The sequence below is a fragment of the Protopterus annectens genome, chromosome 3.part0 (genome assembly GCF_019279795.1).
Source record: "Protopterus annectens isolate FY-2018-M chromosome 3.part0, PAN1.0, whole genome shotgun sequence".
Taxonomy (NCBI): Eukaryota; Metazoa; Chordata; order Ceratodontiformes; family Protopteridae; genus Protopterus; species Protopterus annectens.
The window spans coordinates 1,324,414,270-1,324,435,360 of record NC_056731.1 but is presented as its reverse complement, the minus strand read 5'-3'; the positions used below and the strand labels follow the sequence as shown (position 1 = coordinate 1,324,435,360).

At 39.8% G+C, this 21,091-nt stretch overlaps 1 protein-coding gene across 1 annotated transcript in view; it reads left to right on the top strand.

The window, feature by feature from the left end:
* Positions 1 to 21,091, top strand: part of LOC122797061 (echinoderm microtubule-associated protein-like 6) — a 3,800,753-nt gene that overhangs the window by 27,252 nt on the left and 3,752,410 nt on the right. Inside the window, exon 3 of the mRNA XM_044065838.1 lies at positions 17,266 to 17,451. Within this exon, the coding sequence (XP_043921773.1) occupies positions 17,266 to 17,451 (186 nt within the window). The remainder of the gene's footprint in view (positions 1 to 17,265; positions 17,452 to 21,091) is intronic.

The following is a 21,091-nucleotide window of genomic DNA, read 5'->3' as shown; positions in this document are numbered from 1 at the left end:
TGCTCCACCAGAACTACCTCTGGTCTAGTTTGACACTATTCCAGATAGCAGCTCAGTCATGTGCTCTGTTGAGTGTATCCTTTTTCTGAGAGATTTTTGAGAATGTTAGCTCCTCTACCTTAATTTTTGCTATTTGTGTGAGTTAGGTTAGCTTGTTAGAGTTAGTTCCTTTATCCCCTGCCTTCCTTCATCTTGCTTACTAATTGTTCTGTGTGTGTGTGTGTGTGTGTGTGTGTGTGTGTGTGTGTGTGTGTGTGTGTGTGTGTGTGTGTGTGTGTGTGTGTGTTATGGTCAGTTTAGTGGTTTGTTCAGTAGGTTTTTTCCCACCTTTAGGGCTAGTGTTTTCTTGTTTGTGTTAGGGTTATTTTAGGTAGTTGTAGGTTATGTACATATTATGGATAAGGGTTTTAAAAAGTGCATTGCGTGTAGGCATAAGCTCCCATCCTAGGATGCCCATGAATGGTGTGTCTGTTGTCTCAACATTGCTAATCTTGAGTCCTCTTGTGCTATTTGCAAGGGCTTTGGCTCTGATGCCATTAACGAGAGGAGGGACAAATTGATGCTGAAGAGTCTCCTTCCTTTGGGTGACTCTTCCTCAGCCTTCTCTAGTGAAAGGGACAAGTCTGGTCAAAAACAGGGCGTTAAGGACCCCAAAATCTCTAAAGGGGACCATAAGCAGTCAGCCCCCACTTCTGCTATGGCTGTTTCTGGCCTGCTGGATCTGAAATTCCATGACCCTCAGATGCTTGGCAGCCTGACCTCTCCCATCGGCTCAGACACCTCAGAGCTGATTGCCTTCAGGGCCTGTATATTGGAGCCGATGTCCTTCGGCTCCCCTGTCTCGGAGTCTGTCTCCTTTAGTTCCATCACTTCAGAGTCAATCAGTCTTCACTTTCAGTCTGGCAAGGCCCCTTGCCCTGCCATTAGCATGTTGAGCCCTTTCCTGACTAGAGGGGCTCCTTATGAGGAAACCTTTTCTCCCTTTTACCCTTCTGCTCAACAGGAGTTTTCATCAGAGTCCTTCCTGTCTCTACCTCAGATCCTAGCTTCTGTGGCTTGGATCCATAAGCCGAACCCTTTACCTGGTCAGCAATCTTCCAAGCCTCTCTGAGTGACTTCCTCAGCTCAGATCTTGGCTCATTGGGAGCTTGAAGACTTTGGAAGTGGAGCAGTTGATGTGCTCTTTTCTACAGGCACAGATGATGTTAGGCCGCATCCTTATCGGCTCTGGGCCCTTGCCTCAAAGCTACGGCTCCTGTACCCTGTTTTTTTCTACCCTGGGCCTTATGGATACTAGGTCTTGGGAGCCATTTGTCTTCTATTCCTTAAGATTAGATCTGATGGCATGGCCTCCGATCCCTATATTGGTTTTCTTGCCCACGGTAGTGTTGGAGCCGGGAGGACCTTGTAACTGACAGGTCAAGGTGAGAGTCTGCTGGTCAGATTCAAAGATTCCTGTTTTGGGGTTATCCCGCTCTCTTGCAGTCTCGATAGTTTGGCTTTGGTGTTGGTGTCAGGACAGGATGGTGTGGCTGTAAATCCCAGTGCATCCTTGGGGACTTAGGACCTTAGGTTTGCTGGTTCTGGTTGACTCACTTTTGCCTGTACTTTTGATGTTGTATAAAGGATGTTCTCCTGCCAGGAGAGAGACTAATCTAGTACAACTGGTGTACTCCCTTCCACGTTTGGTCCTATGGCCGCTAATCAGCTTGCTCTGGGACAGCTCACCCCTGGGTGACCTTCAGCTGCTTCCATTTCTCTCCCAGGAGTCTCTGGGATGTGAAGTGTTGGGTAAGAGAAGGTGTAAGAGGAAGCACCTGGACTTGCCTAAAGAGTCCATCACTGAAGACACCAACCTCAAGGAGGGAGAGGGGTCCCCCAATTCCCCCACAAAGATGCCTCTTTCAGCAATCTTTTGAACCTCCTTCACCATTGCGGAGTTTGGACTGCCGAACGCCTTCTTGTGGGGGGGACTCAGTGTTTTTGGAAGCCTTCAGGATGGGCCCATCCATGTCTTGGATGGTTCTCCTTCAAGATGCAGTTATTGACTTGGTGTTCTGGTGTGGAAGGAGCCCATTATGATAAAACTGATCCCCAAAAAGTCTGACAAGACCCTTGCCCTTCCTAAGGATCAGCAGTGCTGGAGTAAGGGTTCTGCCATGGATGCAGTTGTGGTGGCAGTGGCCATTAAGAAGGACATTTCTGAGAAGAGTTCCTTGGTCCAGCCCTTGAACAGAGAGTCTCAGGCATTCAACTACTTAGGGAAGTGCACCCATGCCTCATCCATGTTTGAGCTGAGGGTGTTAAATTATCTAGCGCACTAGATTGGGTTGGGAGGGTGGCCTAATGGTTAAGGTGTTTGCCTTACAAACACAAGGTGCAGGGTTTGAGTCTCACAAGGGATAATTGACTAGGCTTAAAATGATTCACAAGAGCAGTTAGCCTAGTACTAATCTATGAACCTAATCTATGAACCTATCTATGAACCAGGCTTCAGTGGGACATGTTTTGTCTGAAGTGTCAAGAGTAGTTAAGATACAACAGACACTGGACTCCAAGACTCTGGAGACTCAGCTGTCCACTCTTCAATTCATTGCTACTGTGTCCATGCATCTGCTTTCCCATGCAGCTGACATCACATCCCAGGTGGCTGGTGCTGGCATCACTATGTGTTGCCATGCTTGGATTTGGTTGTGTGATTTTGTAGACTGCTTTAAGGCATTGTTTATCAGTTCCCTGTTTGATTGCTGATCTCTTTTCAGGCTGAAAGTTGAAGACACTTTAACCAGGAGTGGGCAAAACAGAAAGATATTGAAGTCCATTTTGCTACCCGTCAACAGACCTTCTCTTGGAAATAGAAAGGGAGAAATCATCTCTTTTACAGGAAGTCACAGCAGTCCTCTCAAGACGCTCCTTCTGAGGGTTCTCCCATGGCAGGAGAGGCAAACACAATGGACACCACCCTGATTGCAGGGATGGTCCTCAGAACCAAGTGTATGGCAGTAGTAGCAACCTGATTCATGTTGCAGTGGTTCCAGGTCTTTCCCTACCTTGACGATTGGATCCTAACTGCCCCCACAAGAGCATCCCTTGTCAGGGCCAGGGACACCTTATTCCAGCCGTACTGATTTTTTGGGACAAAAAACAACCATCCAAGGTCCAGTATCCATCCTGTTTAGGCCCTAGAGCATATATGATGCCAATATGGATGCCATCACTGAAATTGCAAAGCTCCCAGAGTCCAGAATATTGAACTTATAGTGTCTGGCAATTTCATTGCTTCCTTACAGGAAGCCTCCAGCTTATCTTCTTGTTTTCTTCTCAGGCTGTTTGCCACATGGCTGCCACAATCTCTTAAGTTCCCTTAGCCAGGTATCACATCAAGACAGTGCAGTGAACTCTGGTGGTACAGTGGTCAGACTTAACTCATCTGATGGACTTTCATGTTTTTTTTTCACCAGTGTTTATTGAGATCAGATCAAATGGTGGTTGTAGGCTTTCTTAGTGTCCACCAGAACCCCATTTTTCTTCCCCCTCCTCATGCTACAGTCACAACAGATGCCTCTTTTCTGGGGTGGTGAAGGCCTTTTGAAGGGAGGACTGTCCAGGGGACCTGATCTGCTACTGAGGCCAACCTGCACATCAGTGTCTTGGAGATGAGGGCAATCCTTCTCACGTTGCAGGCTTTTCAGGATGTTCTCCTCAAGGGTGTGATTTCTGTCCAGACAATATTTCAGTGGTCTGGTACCTGAACAAACAGGAAAGAACCCACTTTTACACTCTTTGTTGGGAGGTCATGAGGGTATAGCAATGGGAGATTTTGTCTCAGCGGTTTCTGATTGCACTGTACATCTTGGGGAGATCCAACATCTTAGCGGACAGTTTGAGCAGGCGCATTCTCCTTCCTCATGAGTGGTCTCTGAATTCAAGGGGTGCTGTTTGGAGTTTTCAGCATTTGGACACCCCATACTGTGGCTTGTGCACTTCCGCATCCAACATCTAGTGTTGCAGCTATTATGCCTTAAATCCCCCTCAGAGACAGTCACCCAGGGATGCTCTCCTGTATGCTTGGCCCCAGGTCATCTATATGTGAATCCTCTGACCCTGTTAATAATAAAGTTTCTTCAGAAAGCAGCCCATTGCAGAATGACTGTAATCCTCATTGCTCCATTTTGGCCTTTCCAGGTGTGGCCCCGCTTTATTTGGCCTCTTCTGAGGTACCCTCCATGTGTCCTGGATCCCATTCTGGAGATGATTTTTCACCCAGCAGGCCTGGATCCACCCAACCTTCATACGCTCAGAGTAACCCCAGGGTTACTCCAATTCCCTTGATGACTGGGAATCCCAAGCTGTCAACATAGTTGTACATACCTTAGCATCGTCCCAGATAATGTCTACTCATAAGGTGTATGCTTGTAAGTGGAAGCGCTTCACCTCGTGGGCTAACTCCTAGGGCTTGGATCCTTTTTAAGTGCCACTGGAGGCCATCCTGGGCTTTGTTGCAGATTTGTTTAACTCAGAGTCCAGTTATTCTACTAGTAAATATGCAACTGGCAGCTGTATTCAGTTTTAACAGTGGTAGGGATAATGTGCTGGTGGCTTCCCTTAAGATCTCGAAGGAACCTTTTTACTTTGTTCTCTTGTCCAAGACCCTGTCCTGCGTTGAGACTTGCTTTTCATGTGCCAGTTGCTGGCAGCACCTCCTTTTGAGCCCTCTACTATTGTCAGTTTGAAGTTATTGTCTTGGAAAACTTTTTTCTTGGTGGCCATTACTTTTGCCAAATGTGTGGGAGCTACAGGCTGTCTCTTCTGTCCCTCATTATTTGGTCTTTCATTGAGACAAATGTCCCTTAGAACAGATCCTACTTTTCTGCCTAAGGTGATGTCAAAGAGTAATTTGGACCAGTCCATTCATCTGCTGGTATTTTTTCCTGATTTCTCCATCAGGGGTGAATATCTGCTGCATTGCCTGGATATCCATAGGCAATTGAGGCTTTATTTCGATAGAACAAAGACCTTTTGAAAATTGAACCAGTTATTTGTTTCCTTTTCTAAGACTCAACTGGATGCACTTGTATCTAAGGTCACTCTATCCATAGGTTCATAGGAGGTTACTTTGCTAGCAGCCCTAGAGCCTTTACGCCTAACCATGTTAACCCCAAGTATCCGCATTTGTTTTTTTTTGGGTAGTTCACAGAATGAATTTATGAACAGAGCAGGGCTGTGAGCAACACCGGCTACCCTTGTCCATGAGGGATATGGGTTCCACCCCAGAGGTAAATTTACATTGTCCCATCCAATTATCTAAGTTGTATTTGAATAGGATCAGCGAGGAGCTCTGTTTTACGTGAATAAGAAGTCTGTTTCAGAGAGGTGGCAGCCTGTGGGAGACATATCTGTCTCTCCAGCATGTTCTGTTAATGTCACAAGCTAGTTTGAGATCCATAAAGCAAGTGACTCTTGTGCCATTTGACCTGCGGATGTGCAACATTTCCATTAGGGCAAGTCACCTGACAGCAGCCTATAAGATACAGAGTAAAGTGACAAGGCTTTCAGCCTGTCCACATAGGTCATGGTATGGAGTCCCTTTTTATCTTGAGAAACCTCTGAGGTCTGTCCAGCTGCTGCAGGTGTCTGGTGAGGTACATGCAAAAGGATGCATTATGCTCTATTAGTGGTCTGATGAGGGTCGAGTACAGAAGTAGAGTTATAACATCCCTTGACCTGGATGCTTTGCCCTTGCTTATGAGGTGCACTACGTAGAAGGATTTCCTTACCACTGTGGGAACTTGGTGGTTGAAATTCAGATTGCTATCAGCCTGTGTTCCTAAGTCTCGCACCACTGGGTTGGAACTCAGGGGTGTTGTCAATATTGTAATTTGTAGGGAATTCCATTTTTCCAAAGGGAATAATAATGCATTTTCTTGCATCTAGTTTTAGATCATATATTTGGCACCAATCATTTGTTTGTGTTAGCCCTTCTTGTAATATGGGACTCAATGATTGCTCCAAATTTGCAGTCATCAGTGAACTTGGTGAGCCAAAGGCCATCTACTTTGGCCCGTACCTTTGAGAAAAAGATGCCAAACAGTAAGGGGCCCAGCACAGACCCCAGTAATACTCCACTGATAATGAGTCTACTGGTGGAGGTGGACTCACCAATTTTGACAGAGTGTGTTCTGTCAGTGAACCAGTTGACTACCCATCTATCAACATAAGGGTTAATCCCAGGGAGTGTTTCTCAGTGATGCCAGAGTGGGGAATTGTGTCAAAAGCCTTGGCAAGGTTGAGATAAGCTGTGTGCACCGTGTTAACTTTGTTGATGGCTTTAGTAACATTGTGAAAGAAGTCTACCAGGTTTAATAAGCAGGTACAGTAAACTGCGACAGATGAATCACCAGGGCAGGGCTAACGCTGTGTATCAAATAACTGAAGAAATATAGCTGGTAGTCTTGTCCACAAAAAACGTATCAGATATCCATTTAAAATGAAATAAATTTAATATCTTCTGTTTAAAAAGAAAGAATAAAAGTCCCTTGATGTTCACAGATGATAAGCGCTTTTGAAATAATTTTCATCAGATGGTGATAGAAAATGGGACATCCATTTACTTTTATAAAAAAAAAAAAATTTGTATTTAATCAGCCAATGCTGACTTGTGCATTTCAGTTTTATCCAACGAATTGTCATACTTTCCCATCCTGTTTTAGATATTCAAGACCAATGAAGGTCTCCTATTATTGACACACCTTCAAAATCATTATAGGTGTGTTACTTGTCTAAGATGCAAATTAGCTGAGAATGTTAACGAATGAAATTTCATAATGGTCCATTTTAACCAACCACAATTGTGTATGCACGTATTCATCAGCGTAGTGTTCATTAGCGGACTGGAGTTCCGCTCTGGCGACCCCGAATCAGGAAAAGCCGAAAGACACAACAAGTGTCTCCCACCTTCATTTGTAAATACAATATATGGATTTTGTCAATTCTTTTACTTAGCAAAATTTGTGCATATAAGTTCACACAAAGTGAACCTCCTTCATTACCCTGCACCAGAAGAGTCTTCCCGTAACTTTTAATTGTATTGCATTTACTGCTCTTAAAAGAGCATTCTTAGGGCAGACTGATCATAGCTTCATGTTCCTTATGAACAGGTTAAATGCCAAACCAAAGCGGAATTTAAAAATCCCATAATATCAAATGTCCTTGCAATTACTGATAAGAATTTCTATTGTGATTGCAGCCGATCCCATATCGTAGAAAATGGCATGTAGAAATTTAATAAAAGTTACTATTCGCTATCTCATATATTGCATCTCTGCCATACATGGTGAAACATACATATAAATTTTGGCATATACGAATGTTCTTCCAAACTGTGAGCCATGCACAATTACTATTGCTATCAGCTCATTCTCATGAAGAAGTCAAACATATAGATTCCGTGTGGCATGCACCTTTCGTTATGCTTCACACAGAATAGGATTTCATAATTCCATTCATTGATATACTAAAGTAAACATCTTTGAAAGATGACCTTCAAAGCTTTGTAGCTTATGCAAACTAGTTGGATAATTAAACGAATCAGAGCCTTGATTTCACTGTTCCAAAGATTTCAATACCTAATGATGTCGAACATCTTTAATACTTTTCATAGGGTTTTCTACTCTGACTGTAACCAATTGCAAGTTAATCAGCCTTACATGGAAGGTATTGAAGGAAAATGCCGTATACCCTCGCAATGATTCAGTTGCATGCAACGTATTCTTTCTTTTTGTTCATAAAAATAAAGGTAAAGAATGAAAAATACTGCAATATAAAAAACACACAGCAGTACTTATACACCCCATCTCATTACGACTCCGCTCTTCTATGGTATTACATTTTTGCGATTCCTTCATTTAATTTCATTGCAAGCTACTTTCTACACGGAACTATATTGATACAAATATTACTATTTAACCCACGTTTGATTAACAGCAATGACGGAAACTTTCCAATTCGCTTGTGGGTTTATATATAGCACTTGGTCTCAATAAGATGAATGGATTTAAAATAGATGCCAACTTTTACTAGAAGTAAAAATCTTAGATTTTAAACATACCATGTGATCCAAGTTCTTTTTTATGTGATGTACGGATCCTACGGTTGATATACAAGAATTAATATTATCAACCTATGATAGGCTTCCTTTTCAGAGAAAACAACATATATATTCATCTTTAAAATATGATGTCTTTTATATCATGTTGATTTTAACTTATGAGATAAAAGCTCATCATAATGAAGCAAAATAAGGATCGTTTTGCTTATATCCTACATCTGTACGTGCATACATTATAATACTTTATTAACTTATGGTAGGTCTTCTCATCTTCAGGACAGGTTTTAAGGGTATGATACTATTTAAGCCTGGTGGGTGGTCGGCTCGTAGATTAATAATCCATTTTGTTTCCCTTAGTTCTGTTAGATGTTCTATATCACCTTTCCTTGGGCCAATATGTACAATTTCAATAACTTTAAATACAAATGAGTGACTCTTGTGTAGATCAACATGTAAAGCCAATGCGTTATGGACATCTTTATTAGCAATGTCCCTTTGATGCCTTTGTATTCGTCTTTTGAACATTTGATTAGTCTAGCCCACATAGAAAGATGGACAAGACTTACATGTGGCTAGATAGATCACATCGGTAGTAGTACAAGTTGCTTTTACATTGAACGTGTAACTTCTCTTAGTTCTTGGATGTTCAAATTGATTGCTATTATCTATTAAGGGGCAGACGATACAATGACCACACCTAAATGTACCTTTACGACCTACTATCTGATTTCTACTGTTCCCATGAGTAGTGCACAACAACCTTTTTAAGTTCTTTTTGTTCTTGAAACCAAAATATGCTCTATCTCCCACTATATCCTTTAACTGTGGGTCTTGTGTCAGAATTGGCCAGAACTGTTTTATCACTTTTTGGATTTGATAGTTATCAGTGCTATAGGTTAGCACAATCCTGGTTCTTTCATTCTCACATGTAGATCTGTTACATTTTCTATTATTAGTAGGCTTCAGATCTTGTTCACTATAACCTCTTTCCTTCAGATTCTTTTGTAGGAATCTGACCTCTTTATCAAGTGTAACTTTCTGATTTCAACGTTTGTAAATCCTGTTGACCTCATTTTGCATGATATTTTTTGTAATGTGCCTGGGATGCATACTACTCTTTAACAAATAATGGTTCCTCCATGTGTTTTTCCTATGTAATTCCGTATCCAAAGTACCTGTTTCATTAAGAATAACATTTACATCAAGGAAGCTTACTGCTTCCCTGGAATAACTGGCTGTAAATGTTAGAAATTATGTAGTGGAGTCAAGGTAGCTCCAAACTGTATGAATTGTTCTACTCCTTTCCATAAGATAAACAAATCATCCACAAAACGCCCATAATACAGGATGCATTCATGCCATGGATTACTAGAATGAAGAACATGTTGCATTTCCCACTCTACTAGGACTAGGTTGGAGTAACTGTTGGCACAGGGGGTGCCCATGGCAACCCCCCATCTCTGCAAATAAGTTTTATTACCATATACAAAGTAGTTATTCTCCAATATTAATTCAAGTAGAGCACAAATGGTGTGGGTCTCTGCTGTGGTCTTCTTTCCTGACAATATTCTTCTTATTGAATCTATCCCAATGTCATTTGGGATGGTAGTAAAAAGATTGTTTACGTTGAGGGTAGTTAATAGTAGATCATGATGATCAGTAATTCTCCTCATAATTATACTTATTTTATGTAAAACGTCATCTGTGTCCCTCAAGACTGTATCATAAGAAGTTAGAAGTTCTCTTAATTCCTTTTTGACATATAGGGACATATTTTCCATAACCCATCCCTGGCCTGACACTATCGGACGTAATGGTGGATTCGAAATATCTTTGTGTATCTTAGGGAGTCTATTTATGGTTGGAATAGTGGGTTTAGGTATATCCAAGAAGTTGAACAATTCTAAATCAATTTGTCTTTGTAATACCATGTCATTCAGATAGGAGCTTACTCTATTCATGGCTTCATTTATAATGACAGATGTTACTTCTATGTATGTCTTAGAATCTTGCAGCATACTTTCCATTCTATTAATATACCATACTGTATCCATCACAAAAATAGCTCCCCCTTTATCCGTTGGTTTCAAAACAATATCAACATTCTGCTGTAAGTTGTGAATGGCTTGTTTTTCATTGAAAGTGATGTTCCTGTAATGTTTTGTATGAGTATCCATCCTCACCTTCTCAACTTCATTACTACAAAGCCTTATAAATAATTCCACTGGTACTGGGCTTCTTTAAAACTTTTCTCGGTTCCAATTTGTTTCCATACATGCTTTTTAATGTCACATTGTGTCCGAAGCATTTCAAATCAATGACAAACTCATTCAGGTCTGATCTAAATGCAGGAATGTAAGTCAGGCCTTTTTGTAATATTGATTGTTCCACAGGTGTTAGGATATGTTTAGAGATATTCACTACCAAAAAGTTGTCTATAAAAGAGTTTTTTTTCCCTCAATCTTGGTTCTGTGATCTGTAGTTCTTGTGATACGTTTGTTTCAGAAAAAACGGTAAAGAGGTAGATAAGGGAAGATGTATCCCATTTTTCTTTGGTATGGCCCCTGATATAGGGGTTTCCAAGGTATTTCCTATATTAATATATGATGGTCCACTTGGTTGGTCTTGGAATATGGAATTAGTAGGTTGGTTTTCTTCCACAGCTGGTGACATAACTATAGCATTCTTATTATGTTTAAAATCTAAGATTTTTACTTCTAGACCTGAATGAGTTTGTCATTGATTTGAAATGCTTCGGATGCAATGTGACATTAAAAAGCATATGTGGAAACAAATTGGAACCGAAAAAAAGTTTTAAAGAAGCCCAGTACCTTTGTATCTGTAAGTCATCCAGCAGTGGAATTATTTGCAAGGCTTTGTAGTAATGAATTTGAGAAGGTGAGGATGGATACTCATACAAAACATTACAGGAACAACACTTTCAATGAAAAACAAGCCATTCACAACTTACAGCAGAATGCTGATATTGTTTTGAAACCAGCGGATAAAGAGAGAGCTATTGTTGTGATGGATACAGTATGGTATATTAATAGAATGGAAAGTATGCTGAAAGATTCTAAGACATACATAGAAGTAACATCTGTCATTATAAATGAAGCCATGAATAGAGTAACCTCCTATCTGAATGACATGGTATTACAAAGACAAATTGATTTAGAATTGTTCAACTTCTTGGATATACCTAAACCCACTATTCCAACCATAAATGGACTCCCTAAGATACACAAAGATATTTTGAATCCACCATTACGCCCGATAGTGTCAGGCCAGGGATGGGTTACGGAAAATATGTCCCTATATGTCAAAAAGGAATTAAGAGAACTTCTAACTTCTTATGATACAGTCTTGAGGGACACAGATGACATTTTACATAAAATAAGTATAATTATGAGGAGAATTACTGATCATCATGATCTTCTATTAACTACCCTCGACGTAAACAATCTTTTTACTACCATCCCAAATGACACTGGGCTAGATTCAATAAGAAGAATATTGTCAGGAAAGAAGACCACAGCAGAGACCCACACCATTTGTGCTCTACTTGAATTAATATTGGAGAATAACTACTTTGTATATGGTAATAAAACTTATCTGCAGAGATGGGGGGTTGCCATGGGCACCCCTTGTGCCAACAGTTACTCCAACCTAGTCCTAGTAGAGTGGGAAATGCAACACGTTCTTCATTCTAGTAATCGATGGCATGAACGCATCCTGTATTATGGGCGTTTTGTGGATGATTTGTTTATCTTATCGAAAGGAGAAGTAGAACAATTACAGTTTAGGAGCTACCTCAACTCCACTACATCATTTCTAACATTTACAGCCAGCTATTCCAGGGAAGCAGTAAGCTTCCTTGATGTAAATGTTATTCTTAATGAAACAGGTACTTTGGATACGGAACTACATAGGAAAAACACATGGAGGAACCATTATTTGTTAAAGAGTAGCATGCATCCCAGGCACATTACAAAGAATATCATGCATAATGAGGTCAACAGGATTTACAAACGTTGTAATCAGAAAGTTACACGTGATAAAGAGGTCAGATTCCTACAAAAGAATCTGAAGGAAAGAGGTTATAGTGAACAAGATCTGAAGCCTACTAATAATAGAAAATGTAACAGATCTACATGCGAGAATGAAAGAACCAGGATTCTGCTAACCTACAGCACTGATAACTATCAAATCCAAAAAGTGATAAAACAGTTCTGGCCAATTCTGACACAAGACCCACAGTTAAAGGATATAGTGGGAGATAGACCATATTTTGGTTTCAAGAACAAAAAGAACTTAAAAAGGTTGTTGTGCACTACTCATGGGAACAGTAGAAATCAGATAGTAGGTCGTAAAGGTACATTTAGGTGTGGTCATTGTATCGTCTGCCCCTTAATAGATAATAGCAATCAATATGAACATCCAAGAACTAAGAGAAGTTACACGTTCAATGTAAAAGCAACTTGTACTACTACCAATGTGATCTATCTAGCCACATGTAAGTCTTGTCCATCTTTCTATGTGGGCAAGACTAATCAAATGTTCAAAAGACGAATACAAAGGCATCAAAGGGACATTGCTAATAGTTCATAATGCATTGGCTTTACATGTTGATCTACACAAGAGTCACTCATTTGTATTTAAAGTTATTGAAATTGTACATATTGGCCCAAGGAAAGGTGATATAGAAAATCTAACAGAACTAAGGGAAACAAAATGGATTATTAATCTACGAGCCGACCAACCACCAGGCTTAAATAGTATCATACCCTTAAAACCTGTCCTGAAGATGAGAAGACCTACCATAAGTTAATAAAGTATTCACTTGAATACAAGGGCTTATGATGTATGCACGTACAGATGTAGGATATACGCAAAACGATCCTTATTTTGCTTCATTATGATGAGCTTTTATCTCATAAGTTAAAATCAACATGATATAAAAGACATCATATTTTAAAGATGAATATAGATGTTGTTTTCTCTGAAAAGGAAGCCTATCAAAGGTTGATAATATTAATTCTTGTATATCAACCGTAGGATCCGTACATCACATAAAAAAGAACTTGAATCACATGGTATGTTTAAAATCTAAGATTTTTACTTCTAGTAAAAGTTGGCATCTATTTTAAATCCATTCATCTTATTGAGACCAAGTGCTATATATAAACCCACAAGCAAATTGGAAAGCTTCCGTCATTGCTGTTAATCAAACGTGGGTTAAATAGTAATATTTGTATCAATATAGTTCCGTGTAGAAAGTAGCTTGCAATGAAATTAAATGAAGGAATCACAAAAATGTAATACCATAGAAAAGCGGAGTCGCAATGAGATGGGGGTGTATAAGTACTGCTGTGTGTTTTCTATATTGCAGTATTTTTCATTCTTCACCTTTATTTTTATGAACAAAAAGAAAGAATACGTTGCATGCAACTGAATCATTGCGAGGGTATACGGCATTTTCCTTCAATGCCTTCCATGTAAGGCTGATTAGCTTGCAATTGGTCACAGTCAGAGTAGAAAACCCTTTGAAAAGTATTAAAGATGTTCGACATCATTGGGTATTGACATCTTTGGAACAGTGAAATCAAGGCTCTGATTCGTTTAATTATCCAACTAATTTGCATAAGCTACAAAGCTTTGAAGTTCATCTTTCAAAGATATTTACTTTAGTATATCAATGAATGGAATTATGAAATCTTTTTCCGTGTGAAGCATAACGAAAGGTGCATGCCACACGGAATCTATATGTTTGACTTCTTCATGAAAATGAGCTGATAGCAATAGTAATTGTGCATGACTCACAGTTTGGAAGAACATTCGTATATACCGAAATTTATATGTATGTTTCACCATGTATGGCAGAGATGCAATATATGAGATGGCGAATAGTAACTTTTATTAAATTTCTACATGCCATTTTCTACTATTTAGGATCGGCTGCAATCACAATAGAAATTCTTATCAGTAATTGCAAGGACATTTGATATTATGGGATTTTTAAATTCCGTTTTGGTTTGGCATTTAGCCTGTTCGTAAAGAACATGATGCTATGATCAGTCCGCCCTAAGGACGCTCTTTTAAGAGCAGTAAATGCAATACAATTAAGAGTTATGGGAAGACTCTTCTGGTGTAGGGTAATGAAGGATGTTCACTTTGTGTGAACTTATATGCACAAATTTTGCTAAGTAAAAGAATTGACAAAATCCATATATTGTATTTACAAATGAAGGTGGGAGACACTACGCTGATAAATACGTGCATACACGATTGTGGCTAGTTAAAATGGACCATCATGTAATTTCATTCATTAACATTCTCAGCTAATTTGCATCTTAGACAAGTAACACACCTATAATGATTTTGGAGGTTTGTCAATAATAGGAGACCTTTACTGGTCCTGAACATCTAAAACAGGATGGGAAAGTACGACAATTTGTTGGATAAAACTGAAATGCAGAAGTCAGCATTGGCTGATTAAATACAATTTTTTTTTTTATAAAAGTAAATGGATGTCCCATTTTCTATCACGATCAGATGAAGATTATTTCGAAAGCGCTTATCGTCTGTGAATATCAAGGGACTTTTATTCTTTCTTTTTAAACAGGATATTAAATTTATTTCATTTTAAACGGATATCTGATACATTTTTTGTGGACAAGACTACCAACTATATTTCTTGTTATTTGATACACAGCGTTAGCCTTGGTGATCCATCTGTCGCAGTTTACTGTTCCTGTTCTTTTGATTCGGCAGTTTCACCTCAGCAGTTGGAAGATTCATTATATTAGGTTTAATAAGCAGGATCCACCCTTAACAAAGCCAAACTGGTTTGGGTCCAGCATTTGGAGGTCACCTATGTCCTTACTAATAAGTCCATGATAATTCTTTCCATGGCCTTGCAGATGAGGTTGGTTAGACTTATGGGTCTGTAGTACAAGGGTCAGTTGATCCCCCCCCTTTGTGCTGGGGGATTACTGTTGCTGTTCTCCATCCTGCAAGAACATAACCAATTCTCAAGCTATGATTAAAGGGAATGCCAAGTGAGTCTGCTAGGTCTTTTATTTATTTTATTTATTTATTTAACTTTTGTTTGCCAGGAAAGTCTGACTTGGAGCAAGCCAATTTTCAGTGGAGGCCTAGGAAGAAATGCTCTAGACGCATGTCTTTGTAATGTAGGAAGAAACCGGAGCACCCAGAGAAAACCACACCAACACAGGGAGGACATGCAGACTCTGCACAGAAGGCACCCCGGCTGAAAATCAAACCGGAGAACCTCTTGCTGTGAGGCATCAATGCAAACCACTGCACCACTGCACCATCTTGTTTTAGATTATTTAGTAAACAACCTGGGATATTACCTGATCCCACTGAGGTCATGTTTTTGGCCTTGGAGAGCACAGAGATAACCTATTCTCTGGAGATACTAGGCAGAAGGCTGGTGTCAGCCAAATTGCTATCTGATTATATTTACTTTGGGCATAATTTGAAGGGAAAATCTTTGCATCACAAACCCAAAGTTCATTCTACCAAAGCTATGGCTACTTCTACAGTTTTTTCTTCAAAGCTGCTTTGTTTGACATCTGTGCAGCCGCTACTTGGGTGGATCATCACATTTTCATATCCCACTACAAATTGGATATCCAATCGAGATCTAGAGCTTTGTTTGGTTCCACCATATTGGGCAGTATCCTTCCAAGAGACAGCCCTAGAGTGTTACGTAGCTGGGGATTCTGTTCCACTCAGTGAACCCAGATGGAAATGACACCATCAGATTTGAAAGTTATGTTTCTGTCTGGTTCAACCTTCTCCCCCTCCTGCCTATGCCTTTGTGGCAACTTTTTTGTTCAAGATATGACTGAGCCGAGGACACTGCTCCTTCTGTTTACTTGGGGTCCTTAGTCTCTTGTTTTCTCCCTTCAGGGGCTAGGTCTTGAATTTTATTGAGAAGGCAAACTCTGTCTGAGGTAGATATGGCGGAGCAGGGCCTTATGGATAGAAGAGGCAGAGACTGGTGGGCTGAAGTCTTTGGAAGTTGGCCAAGTTGGATCCAACAACCTACAGACTGAACCAGATGGAAACAGACAACATGGATATATCACTATAGTGAGTACATAACTTAGGTTTTACTAATATAAAGCTGAGTGCTTTTGCATGCACCAAATGTAATTTCTTCAGTTTTATTAATCATACCAATGTATTTGTACATACTGAGTCTTCAGAAAAGCACTTTCTGAACAAATTTGTGAGCTACAATACTACTGGTGTTATTTATGTAGCTGTTTGTGAAAAATGTAAAACATATTATGTTGGTAAAACTAAATGGATGCTCTAATTATGTTTCTGGAAGCATCTATGTGATATTTCACATGAACATACTGCTGACGTCTTAAATGAAAATTCTTTGTAGGCTGATACAGTTACATTTAACTTTCAAGCACTAGGTATGGTTATTCATTCTGATTCTGAATTAGGTGGGGATTATGCAAATGCAGAGTTGTGTGAAGTTAAATGGCAGCTGTTTTGAAAAGTCACTTAAGATACTGTTTAAATGCTTCCTTTTCAATAAAGCATCATTTAAGAAATAGAGGCAATGCAAAATTGTATGCATGTTGAGTAAACATTTTTTGTTACAGTGGCTTTGTATCTTTTTTTTATGAGTGTCACTAAGAACTTAAACTCTAATTATGTCAAGTGATTTTTATGTGTATATATAAATATTTAAAAGGCTACTAGTTAGCCATTTTTTGAAATCTGGAGAAGACTGGAGGGTTCAAAAACTAGTGTTTTTAACTTCAGTAAACATAGTATTTTACAGATCGTTTTTCTCTCCATGTGGATATGGATCTGTTTGTTGCATCTTAGAGTGTGAAGGATTTCCAGCAATAAAAGTTTACTTCAGCTGGGCAGCATTCAATTTAATGTGTTGTAAAAAAGAAACGAAAATTGGCAATAGCACTATAGATGCCTGGTTGAACGATACCTTTAGGTAGTATTTACAGTCCATTCGTTTCACAGTTTTGGCAGATGGCTAGTTAAAAGTTACCTTTAGCTGGTATATACTGTCTATACATTTCACTGTATTGGCTTTAAGAGTGTGATACTTTAAGAGTCTCATAAAAAGTCTTCTTATTTTATAGTTTTGGGCATTATGTGGGAATGCACTAACACCAAAAAGAGGAATTTTTGGAAAAACAGGCGATCTTCAAACCATTCTTTGTTTGTCATGTGCAAAAGAAGAAGTTACATACTCCGGTGCTTTAAATGGAGACATCTATGTTTGGAAAGGGCTTAACCTGGCTCGTACTGTTCAAGGAGCTCATGGTGTAAGTATACAGTTTCAGTAAGTATTCATGTTCTGTGTTTAAATTTATTTGCATTCTTCAGCTTTTGAACATAACCTTGCTTACTTCAGTTGTGTTTAAAAAGGATTTACAAATGTGACTTTTTTTGAACGCACTATGATAAGTATTGCAGATTTACAATGAGTCTATATATGCTATGAATATTTATTGTAGCACTGTCACTTTAAGATAAGTATACAGTATTGCCATTTGATAAATACTGTATCCCATAATATACTGAGTCTAGTGCCAGTTATCAGTGTGTTTGTGATGAATGAGCTGTTAACATTTTTCTGCTATGCTGCCATTTTGTACAGAATAAAAGTTACAATTTTTATTGTAAATGCTGGTGTAGCCTGACATTATTTATAACATTCAATATGACTGGATAGCCACAGGTGCTCATCATGACAGCTGTATCATTAACATGAGTTGTTGGGTTACCGCATGCCTCTTTGCGGCCCATTGTAGAGATTTTGCTTCCAGACAGTTTTTTTTTTTAATCAGTAGCTTAATCATCCATCCAACATTTATTGTTAAGAGATACTTCCATCATCTATTTTGATGTGTTGGCTCAGCAACAGTATTTCTGATTGACAGTTCTTACAAATTAAAAACTCAAGACTGCCAATAGATGGCAGTATAGCAGTGCTGTGGTTAAAATTGCTGCATCATGTACCTGGTTTCCCAGGTTGATTGTTAGTTTACGTGGATTCTGCATGGAGTTTGCATTTCTTTGCAAACAGCACAGCAGTGCAGTGGTTAAAATTGCGGTCTCACAGCACTTGGCTTCCCAGGCTGATTGTAAGTTTGGGTGCATTCTGCATGGAGCCTGCATTTCTTTCCTCTCTGTCCTCATGTTTTTTTCATGGTACTCCAGTTTTCTTCCCCATCTCAGAAATATGCACATCAGCAGCAAAAGTCTCCACACAATTCGAAAATGAATTCTTCAGTGGTATGAGTGTCATAGTTTATGAGACACTACAATAAAACTATTATGTTGAGCATTTTTGAAAATTATTTACGACTGTCAGACTTATGCAACTACATTAAATTCCATGGGGGCTTGTATTTACCACGCTGTGGAATGGTGATTCATCACTGGGACTAAGCAGAAATTCCTTAAGATTCCAAGAGCAGAATAAGTTATTTCTTATACTTATTTCATTGAATTGCACTTCTTTAATGCTTATAATTTTGCTATACAGCTAATCTACTACATTTTGCACTGTTATAAAGCATTTTATTTACTGTTTCACTGCATTTATGTACTGTTTTATACTGTTTTAACTGTATTTTTCATTGCAAGTTACTGTATCATCACTCTGATTGCATTTCTACTTAATTACTTAACTGTAAACTGCTTTTTCATACCGAGAGTTGTATTTTGTGTTTGTGGATGCTCTATCTGCTTTTCTGTGCATTTTTTGAGATTTCTGTGTTCTAGTCAGGTATCATATAACTGATTTGTTTGCAGCTAAAAGCATTCTCTAGAGTCTCCTTGCGCCTTTAACTGTGGCTAGAGCTTTAACTGTGGCTAGAGCTAGTAACTAATAGTTTCCCACCCGCTCTCCCTATTGGTGTCTTGTTCTTATACTTTGCAGCTTTGCAGTTGCCAGCCCATACTGTACATTTGATCTGGGACACTCCTCCCAGTGTAGTGTCATTAGCTCATTCTACCTAATACAGAGAGAAAATGTGAGAAGGCCAACCCACTTAGGTTCTTAACCTTGAATTATCTTCTGTTCCTGCTGTCTCCTTTTCCACTTTACTAAAAAAAAAAATGCTGTATCCAGGACTGTTTGTAAGCTTCTGAGCCCCCCCAAGCCTTTCTGTGTTGAAGGGAAGCCTTCCAGCTTATTGGTGGGAGTGGTAAGCACTATGTAGCCTATCTACCACATAAGGAGTGGCTTCTGGCCTAGAAATTGTAGTTATTGGCCATTTGGGCAGTTTTTCAATTTCTCTCAACTTTTTGATTTGCACTTGTTTCCTGCCTTTCCTGTAACTAGTCTAGTCCAGATACAGGCTTCTGTATCCAGGACTGTTTGTAAGCTTCTGAGCGGTGCCAAAGTCTGCTCTTCAATTTTTCCGTTAGCTCTACTAGTTCTCTCCTCTCCTGCACTTATACTAACCTATTAGTCTAACACTTTACCAGACTTCTAGTAGCAATTATTGTAGCGCACAAAAGTGAAACAGATCCAGTACTTATCATCAATGCCCACCCCTCCAGGCATGTCTAAAGGTCAGTTCCCTGTGCTTTCTCCTATTAACCTGGTGAACTTGGGTATCCTGAGGCAATGTAGAAATTGCCTCATGTACACCGACAGCCCTCTCCTCTTACCTCCCAACACTCAGACTTGCGAGAGATGCACTTATATATCCAAACTGGAAGCTACTCACTCTCCAGCCAAGACCAGAATAACTGGTCAAGAGGAAAAGGTCAACACTTGCACCACACCACATGGAACACACAGCGCTGTAGCACACACCAGCACTGCCTTCACATAAAAACACAAACCACACACCCACCTTCATGGAGGCTCTCAATAAAAATCTACCCAAGCAGCAGAGACCTCCAAGGCAGAAACACACTCAACCACCACAACACTAATCACGAGACACATAACTCTCCTAAATAGTATGTCACTCAACCAAAGCCCCTAAGGCAAAACAGCATGCCCAACACACTAGTCATAGGTGACTCGTTAGTGAGGCACACTGATATCCCACTCACTAGGTTGAATAAGGAGAAATAACAGTCAGCTGCCTGTCAGGTGCCAAGATCTGCCACATAATGCACACACTCAGGTACCTCAACAAAAGGTACAAATATGACTCTGTACCTCCCTGGACTACATGAAAAAAGACATGGAGGAGTTCTTGGATTATGTAGCACAGGCAGATATGACCCTAGCCCTGCGCAGCATCCTACCATCACCCAGAATGATACCACAGTACAAGCAGAAAATTATTGATTTCCACAATTGGCTAAGTTTCTGGTGTCATTCTAAGGGGATCCAGTATCTGTCTGCCTGGGATGACATGATTGACAGACCTCGTTGCTTTGCCAGAGATAGCCTGCATCTGTCACCCCTGGGCTTCCAGATACTGGCCAAGACCCTTGCCACTCCTATAGTGCCTTTTTTAGGCAGTGTTCTAAAGACCAAATTGCCACCGTAACAGCTACAAACAGATGCAATCTGAGGGTCATGCTGCTCAATGCTAGAAGTCTCAATCTCAAAATGCACTCGCTCGAAGCACTCCTTAAAATGGAGGACATCGACATTTGTGCTGTAACAGAGACCTGGTTCAAGGCAGCAGAAAGCAGCCCTGCACTACCAGGCTATAACTCATTCCACACCTTTCGGCCCCAGAACTTGGACCAAAGCTCCAAAGGAGATGGTGTTTCTATATTCATAAAGGATGCGCACAACTCCAGACTGGTAGCCCAACATAACACATCAGAGATACTTCAGGTACAGCTAACATTGGGTAAGACAGCGATTCAGGTCATAGCCTGCTATAGGTCCCCAACCATGTCCCAAGACTCACACTCCATGTTCCTAAGCACCCTGGAGAATATTAGGGTCAAACCTAACACTCTCTTACTAGGTGACTTCAA